This window comes from Babylonia areolata, chromosome 4 (assembly GCF_041734735.1).
Source record: "Babylonia areolata isolate BAREFJ2019XMU chromosome 4, ASM4173473v1, whole genome shotgun sequence".
In the NCBI taxonomy this organism is placed as follows: domain Eukaryota; kingdom Metazoa; phylum Mollusca; class Gastropoda; order Neogastropoda; family Buccinidae; genus Babylonia; species Babylonia areolata.
In genome coordinates, this window is record NC_134879.1 from 57578356 (window position 1) to 57587737 (window position 9382).

At 44.2% G+C, this 9382-nt stretch overlaps 1 protein-coding gene across 1 annotated transcript in view; it reads right to left on the reverse strand.

Moving 5' to 3' along the window:
* LOC143281770 (sulfotransferase 1B1-like) overlaps window positions 1-8632 on the reverse strand; it is an 8956-nt gene extending 324 nt beyond the window's left edge. Inside the window, exons 1-6 of the mRNA XM_076587057.1 lie at window positions 8586-8632; window positions 6155-6329; window positions 3813-4136; window positions 2956-3059; window positions 2493-2646; window positions 1-2033 (exon numbers count right to left, since the gene is read on the reverse strand). The exon at window positions 1-2033 is cut by the window's left edge and continues 324 nt beyond it. Of these exons, the coding sequence (XP_076443172.1) occupies window positions 1921-2033; window positions 2493-2646; window positions 2956-3059; window positions 3813-4136; window positions 6155-6314 (855 nt within the window). The 5' untranslated portion in view covers window positions 6315-6329; window positions 8586-8632 and the 3' untranslated portion in view covers window positions 1-1920. The remainder of the gene's footprint in view (window positions 2034-2492; window positions 2647-2955; window positions 3060-3812; window positions 4137-6154; window positions 6330-8585) is intronic.
* Between the last annotated feature and the right edge of the window lie 750 nt (window positions 8633-9382).

A 9382-nucleotide genomic window follows, 5' to 3' on the forward strand; every position in this document is an offset into this window, starting at 1 on the left:
AAGTGAATAATAAAGCGCATGTATACATACCACATGGAAAGACTATTCACTCGTGTTTGGGATACGCAACAACATAATGCAAATGTGTGAAGACCAAACGCTGACATCAAATGACATTCCTAATATATTTGAATAGTGCAGTTAAAGTGATTGAAGCGATGCTGACTTGGTGAAAGTACACTGACAGTATAGATTAGATAAAGCTTATACTGTGTCAAAGTGACTCAAATGAATCAGTTTATCATGTTGCACTATACTGGAGTAAGCTGTATAGGAGAGAGCATGATAACTAAATTACAGTTAACAGACTGATACATACCAGGTGGCTTTAACCAATAACTGGTATTAATCCAACACTATCTTGTAATCACAACAGCAGAATACTACACACATCTTAGAGTACTGAGAATCAGTGAAACACTGTAACCATCAGCCGGATAGCAAATGAGAAAGAACGCATCATATGCACCCACTAGAATATTCTGGAACAAACTAGTAGTGTCCAGAGACGTCACTGACTGTGACGTTAAGAATCAAATGGAACACTGCTCCATGCAGATGACGACATGGCAATTATTTACATCAATCATAGCCGAGCTGTGACTAACATGTCAAAGCAATAACTGAACAAAGAATCAACTGAACAAAGCAATAACTGAACATACTCATATGAACACAAGTACTGTGTCGAACAATACAACTTACAAATCAACACATTCTACACACTAGTACTTACAGCAATACGTAGCGAGGTGTCAGCCGTTGTGGGGGCACACACGACACAACACACTGCTCGACGCAGCAAGAGAGAGAGAGAGAGAGAGAGAGAGAGAGAGCCGGCTCTGGTCAGATGACTGACCAGGTATGAAATGACCACTCATCCCTCACTGTGCCAATTTATGCAAGTTTAGCGGACCACAAAGGCCGTCACGTGGGCTTGCGAGCAGATCGTCACTAATCACGGAAAATCCGATGACAACTGTGTTTGTTTAAAGGTGTTCAGTGACATATTTCTATATGATTCCTGAACCAATTTACGTCGGATAAGTTGCAAAAGAAAGAGCTCAACACCTACTTTATAATGAGTATAAAATGAAGTGTTGGTTATTTAAGATAAATTTATAATCTTAATTTAAGTGACCTGAACAGGGTCAGTTTTAACGAGCTCGTCGCTGAAAATTACAAACTGCGTTAGATCAGTTTAACGTAGGAAACATAAATGGAATAGATTTAAAGATGGAATTGAGACGATTCTGCCAGTATATAATACTAGTAGTTTACTGATCTGACAAAAGAGTTATTAATTAATTACGGTGGAACAGAAACACAAGTTTCTTCTCAGCCAATGACGTACCGCGACGCGACACTGGTCGAGCCGTCGTGGTCTGGCGAGGACAAAATGATGTAAGCGGAGTGACGTCACATATTCTGTGCAGGGGTTAGGAGGGAAAACGTCGTCTGCTAATACAGCTTGTGCGTGAGGCAAGCTAATACAGCTTGTGCGAGAGGCAAGCTAATATAGCGGAACACATGACAGCCATAAGCAGATACATAGCAGGATGCTGGAGTCTCCACAGTCTCACAGCTGATAGCGGAACACATGACAGCCATAAGCAGATACATTGGATGCTGGAGTCTCCACAGTCTCACAGCTGATAGCGGAACACATGACAGCTATAAGCAGATACATTACAGGATGCTGGAGTCTCCACAGTCTCACAGCTGATAGCGGAACATATGACAGCTATAAGCAGATACATTACAGGATGCTGGAGTCTCCACAGTGCCACAGCTGATAGCGGAACACATGACAGCTATAAGCAGATACAATGGATGCTGGAGTCTCCACAGTGCCACAGCTGATAGCGGAACACATGACAGCTATAAGCAGATACACTGGATGCTGGAGTCTCCACAGTTTCACAGCTGATAGCGGAAGGTCCACGTAGTCTCCTTCAGGCGTTCTTCCAGCAAAGCGTCCAGGTCTTCACTCTGCCCCACCGTGAACACGTTCCTCCAACCCCCTACCACTCCTGTCACACACACACACACACACACACACACACACACACACACACACACACTTAATGCACTGCAATTGTTACCACTATCATAAATAACTGATTGATTGATTGATTGATTGATTGATGAATCAATTTTGTTTATTATTATTATTACTATCATCACCATCATTGTTATTACTTTCATTTGCATCATTATCATTATACACGCGCACGGCCCCACAAACACACACACAGACACACACACTCATTGCACTGCAATTATTATTACCAGTAGGAGTAGTAGTAGTATCATCATTACCATCATCATTATCACTTTTAGTCTTTATCATCATTATCATTACACACACACACACACACACACACACACACACACAAGCATGCATACACCACACACACACACACACACACACACACACACACACACACACACACACACACACACACACACACACACACACACACACACACCTTTACGAAACAGGATCTTCGCACTCTCCTGGACAGACTTTTTTTCCACAGACATGTTGGAGAAGGAGCATTTCGTCACTATCTTCTCCATCACTTCCGGGTCAAGGGTCACGCCCAGGAATTCAGCCAATCGGGACGTCTCTCTTACAGGATCCTGCTCATTACAGATATGAATCATAACTCTGGATTACGAACGTATGCGTGCACACACATACGCGCGCACGCACGTATGAATACACAATCTTGTCTTCTTTTTTTTTTCTTTTTTTTCTTTCTTCCTGGCTGTCAGGGTTTTGGCTCGCGTTTGGGTCATAGTGTCTGATGTCGTAGTACGTCTGTAGAATCCAGCAGTTTTAGTCTCAACATATCCAGTGTGATACGAGTAGTTTTAATCTAAAGAGTGTGAAACGAGTAGTAATAATTCTGTGGATGCAGACACTGCAGAAAAGCCAGCTTCACTCACCTCTTGCATATCCTCGTACATGATGACGTGAATTGGGTTTCTGACGTCACTTTTCAGAACTTTTTCCCAGCTGACCATGTAGTCAAACCATGAGCCGCTATTCACTGCAACACACACACACACACGCGCGCGCGCGTGTTTGTTTGTTTGCTTTTTGGTGAAATGGGTTTGAGGGTATTCGTCTCCATCAGATCCTCAGCAATGTGTTTTGCATTCAAATGTTGTGTTTCTGTGTACAGGCAGGTGTGACGTTGATAAACAAATCTGTGAACGTTTTGATGACACGTCATCATCCGTGATGTGAAAGCCTTCTACGCACATGTTTGGACAACAACAACAACAACTACTACTACTACTCCTATAACTGCTGCTGCTGCTGCTGCTACTACTACTACTACTACTACTACTATTACTACTACTACTACTACTACTACTACTACTACTACTACAACTGTAAATTAGTTTACTTTATTCTCCTACGGGTTTCTGTGTCTGGTTTTACCTACAGTAAAATAAGTAAACTAGCTGACAGAAAAAGGTGAGTGGCCCTGCACTGTGTCAATGAGGTCTCCCTTGGGATAATACAATATAATATATCATCGTATGATATAATATGATATAATATATGTTGTCCACCCCATACCCCTACGACACAACACGACATAGCACAACAAAACATAACATGACAGACGCAATGCAACACAACGCAATGCAACACAACACCATACAACGCAACACAACACAACACAACACAACGCAACGCAACGCAACATAATGCAACGCGAAACTTCCCAGTACCCACCTCCATCCTACGTCCCACCACCCTCACCCTCCCCACCTCCACACCCCTTTCCCACCTTTTCCCTCCAGGAACAGGGTGAGCCAGTCCCCGAAAGCACCGGAGTAGTGGAAATAGTTGACCAGTCCCACGTGGTGGTTGTACATGGACACGGCCACGTCTTTGGGGTTCCTGGCCACCAGTATCAGCCGCGTGCCCAGCGCCAGGGCGTCACGTGGCAGGTCGTCGTAGTGCACGTGCGTGTTGAGCACGCGCGGGGAGGGGAAGCGCGCGAGGTCGTCCGCCGAGCAGTTCTCCATCATCTGTTGGCTCTTGTTGTAGGGCACCGTCTCCGCCTTGCCGGCCAGCAGCATCGTGCTCACTTCCCACAGCCAGTGAGTGCCTGGGGTCAAGGTTTAAGGTTCAAGGTTCAAGGTCCCTTAACCTTTAACGGCCATCGGGGCAGTGACTTCCGATCCTCCGTGTCCAGGACTCGGCACAGGAAGGCGGCGCCCAGTCCTCTCCTTCCCCCGTTACAACCTTCCCTGACCGAAGTCAGGTAGCCACTCACACCTGGGCAGAGTGAGGAGAATCGGAGTAAAGCGCCTTTCCCAGGGACACAGGACCATGCCGAAACAGGGCCTCCAACCCTGATCACTGGTGAACACTGGATCACTGTATCAGATGTCTGACGCCTGGCCCTTCATATGCTTCTGTTGCTTGTTTCTTAGGCTTGCCAGTTTCTACGCAAGCTGCACACGGACTGTGGATACCCAACACAAGTGCCTGGGAGGTCAAGGCAAATGAAAGAAAAAAAAAAACACAAAAAACAACACCACCTGTTTCATCAATCTTTTTCTTATGAAAACCGTTTATTCAGACCGAACAGGCTCGTTGTACACACAGACCAAGAAGGGAACATGTGCATGTGGGTGGGATGGGCATGGTTTAATTGTGTCCGAGAATTTGTGTTCAGTTGTGTGTGTGTTTTCTTCTTCAGTTTAACGTCTGTTCACTATAAGTGTTTTTGGACGGTTGTGTGTGTGTGTGTGTGTGTGTGTGTGTGTGAGTGTGTACGTGTGTGTGTGTATGTAGAATAGAAATGCAGTTGTGTATTTTTGTATCAATATTCTTGTCTATATATATATATATATATATATATATATATATATATATATATATATGCATTTTATTGTTATTGTTGCTTTTCATGCTTCTCTCTCTCTCTCTCTCTCTCTCTCTCTCTCTCTCTCTCTCTCTCTCTCTCTCTCTCTTCTATATTTTTTCTCTTATTTTCTTTTATTCTCCTTTTCGTTTTCTTTTCTTTTCTTTTTTTTCATTGATGGCTTGATGTAAAACAGCAATTCTTGCGTATTCAATTTACCATCATGAAATAAAAACTTGACATGAGCATGACGCGAAAAACCCAAGCCGTCACTCACTGAGCAAAACACCACACTCCCACACTCCCAACAAAGCACAGTGTGTTTCACTTTCTGATGTTCGCGTGACTGCGTTTGTGCAAAATACGCTGCGCCACATCAGATAGGCCAGATGAAGCGACCAGCGGCATAACCCAACGTGCTTTGGTAGGTCTTTTGTGCATGCTTGACATATTAATTTTGTGCACGTATCAGTGTGGAGTTCTGCAGAATTGTGCCAGAGGACAGTTACTCTCGTTGCCATGGGTTATCTCTTCAGTGCCCCAAGTGCGCGCTGCACACGGAACCTCGATTTTTCATCTCACCCAAATGACTTGACGCTCAGTTTGATTATCCAGTGAAACTTGGGAGAAATGTGATATCGGGATTCGAACCCACATCCTCACTGCATTGTCAGATAAATGCACTGACCATTCTGCAATCGTATTCGATTTTCCCAGTGGAAACACCATAGTTGCCATGGGTTCTTTTCCATGCCCTAAGTGTGTTGTTCCATCAATTCATCCAAATGCTCCACAGATTGAATTATCAACGACCTGCGAATCATCGTCATCATGACCATCATGGTCATCATCGTAATCAACATCACTACCACCACCATCATCATCATCATCATCATCACATTCATAATCATCATCATCACCATCATCATCATCATCACAATCACCATCATCATCATCATCACGACCACCATCATCATCATCATCATCACAACATCACCATCACCATCGTCATCATAACCGACATCGTTATGGGGTGGCAGCACCACTTGGAGCAGTCACGTGATACAGGATGACCACCATCGTGTTAGCCCTCCGGCCACAAAGCCAGCCACTGACCTGACTTGGGGTAGGCACACAGGATGACCACCATCGTGTTAGCCCTCCGGCCACAAAGCCAGCCACTGACCTGATTTGGGGTAGGCACACAGGATGACCACCATCGTGTTAGCCCTCCGGCCACAGAGCCAGCCACTGACCTGACTTGGGGTAGGCACACAGGATGACGTCGTCGTGTCTGATGGGCAGGTGACGGTAGTTCTTCACGTTGTCCACAGGTAACCGAGTGAACAGCTTCCCGTCCACCTCCAGAAGCTTCAGCGTCGATCCGGACTTGTCCGGCATCTCCACCAGTGTCATGGTAGGTAGATGGCGCTGCTATCGGAAAATGGCCGCACAGTGGATGAAAACGTATTATCGCAGAGCCTTGAACACCAAAGGATTTACTGGAATGCAAAATTTCTAAAGGCTTCGGGGAAGGGGGGGCGGGAGGGCGGGGGGGGGGGGGTGCTGGGAGGGGGGGGGGGGGGGTACAGCGGGGAACTTGTATTACTAAGTTCGCAGCAGTTCTTTGTTTTGGCACAGAGGGTGTATAGACTAAACGAGTACATTTTTCGGCTGTTTACCTTTCATGTGCCCGTGCACAAGCTACTGGAAGCGCACAGCACATTTAGCTTGAACATGTGCGCTGTTGTTTAAAGTTCCTGTGATTGTTTTCGGTATGTTAGTCAGCTGTGTCCGACTATGGCCATCAGAACACCAGAGGAGGCAACTACTGTCCCAACTGTCTGGCCTAGAATCTGGTTATATAGTGGAGAACGTCTTGCACAAGTTACACCACTCTCTTAGCCAAGAGGGCTTCATGACAGTCGGCGATGGGATGGTTCCCAAAGGCCAACTAGCCCCCGATGCCGTAGGACTAAGAGCCAGTGCAACCTTGCCTCCTAGTTTGAGAGTGATAGTTCTTCACAAAAGACGAAGCTAAAAATGATTTTCCATCGCAGTGGAGAAATCATCAGTCATACAGCTCTCACTTGGCTGTCGGCTAATGTCAATCTTTGATATAAGCCGCGAATGTTTTCTTGCAATTCATTACACGGAGGAAAGAAATGTGTATGTGCAACAGGAGATGTAACGATGTCGGTACATGGTACACAAAATGATTTTAGTACGGGAACGATGTGTACGATAAATCGTGTGCAGTGCATACAGAAGGATAAAAAACCAACACCAAAAGGAAGAAAACAAAAACAAAGACAAAAAAAGTGCAGTACATATATGTTACACAACACACTGCAAGATTCAAGGAAAAAAAACTTAATTACTCAAGGATAAAGATTTTCGGCATTTCCTTGTCTTCCAATCTGTCCATGTGACACCAATAACAACAATAACGATAACAACACAACAATAATGATTTTTGTTGATACTACCATTTCTACTACTACTACTACTACTATGAATGATAATGGTAATAAGCATCATCAACATTGTAAAAGTAATATAACAAACACATTCACACAACCCCACCCCCACACATGTATACACTCACTCCGACCCAAAACACACACACGCATACTGATACACACACAGAGACATGACTGAAGTGAGAAACAGATAGCGCACTCAGCTCTTTCAAATCTGGCCTTAAAACCCACTTCTTCACAAGATAATATCCCTCCATTGCCTCTTCCTTGTCTTCAGTTTCTTCAGTTTTAGAGTTATGCATGTGTGTGAATGACTAGTGTGAAAGCGCTTAGATTTGTCTCTGCACAAGATTCAGAGCTATATAAATACTATCATTATTATTATTATTATAAAGAGAACGGGAAACACAACTTGTCATTGTACATATACAGTCGTAATTGATATGCCGATGCTAATGCTACAGGTTATATCATCCAATCAACTGGCGAACAAGTAAAACATGAAAGCACAAACGGTAGAAAATGAAATAAACATTTCAGTGTATGTAAAGGTACAGATACAGAATTCACAGAAAACGGCATGACGTTTTTGTTCGGCTGGTTATATTTGCTTTGGGGGTCTTTTGTTTGTGGAGCAGAAGTTTTCGTAGGCTTGATTTGAAGGACCGTAATGAATCGCACGTTTTAATGAACGAAGGAAGAGAGTTCCAAACAGATGGTCCAAACAATGCAAGCCAGATTTGTACAAATCGATACGTACACGAGGTAAAATATAATTATCTGAATCGTAACGCTCTGATGCTCTTTGAACAAGGTGACTGAGGGTGGTGACATGTTTTTCTATACTTTGAACATGAGGACCATCTTATTGTAATCGAATTGTTTGTAAAGTGGTAATATTTCCAGTTTTGTTAATTTCTTGTCTGTTGACAGGGAGTGGTTAGGTAAAATAAGTTTAGCTGTTCGTCCATGCAATGGGTTAATGTTTTTTTAGCTGGTTGTGACTGGCAAGACAAGGCAAGACCACAATATGGCCGCCTGTCAAAGAAGAAAACGGTCGAACTGGCAGATGTGAAATTGGAAAGGTAGCAGATTTGTATCATAACAATAAAGATTAATGAAATACATCTATGAAGTTTTTGATGAACATAACGTCCTTTTTTTTCTTTTTTCTTTTTTTTATTTTACTCCGAAAGGCTCTCACCTGTAAACAGCAGTGCCGACTGGAATCACGGTGGTACACAAGGGTGTGTGCTGTGGTCGCCTTCAAGTAATGTGCTGACACAACGTGGTGGTTTTATACATCTGCTCCGCGCGATCTTTACTTGATACAGACGTTTTGTTCCAATTTCGCTTCGGCAGCTGGCAACAGCTGCTACCACATGGACTTACAGCACCCTTTGTGCTTTTTCATATTGTATTTTATTCTATTTTCATTTCATCAGTTCATTCATTCATTCATTCATTCATTCAGTTAGTTAGTTAGTTATTGTCTTTCATTTTTTGCTGTCCGATCATGTGCTCCGTTCCAGTGCATTACTCCACACCGTTCATTCCGAGTCCCCCATACACAGCCACACTCGGGTTCGCCTGTCGCAGTCAGAGTGTCAGCACTCCACAGGGAACCATCGATGTTAGGTCGTCAGGAGGCCACACACCAGAGGAGAACCTGTGCTGATGTTGATGTTCAGTAGTGTCTGTTCTGATTTAACGCACTTAGGATACCATCTACTAAGCCCCCTACTGACGACAATGATAGCTTAGTCGCGGAGCCACTCCCCCCCCCACCTCCCCCACAGCTCCCCCCTCCCCACTAAGAGTGGTGACCACCACAACGTCCCCCCTACAACAGTTCCCCATGAATCTGCCGACACTGGACACCTTGACAGGATTCACCCCAAGCACGGGGGTCGAAACTGAGGTCACCATGAGAGCATTGCATGAAAGGCTTCATGATTTGGGACATTTTTGTCTTGCTGGTGATGAAGATGGGGTAATATT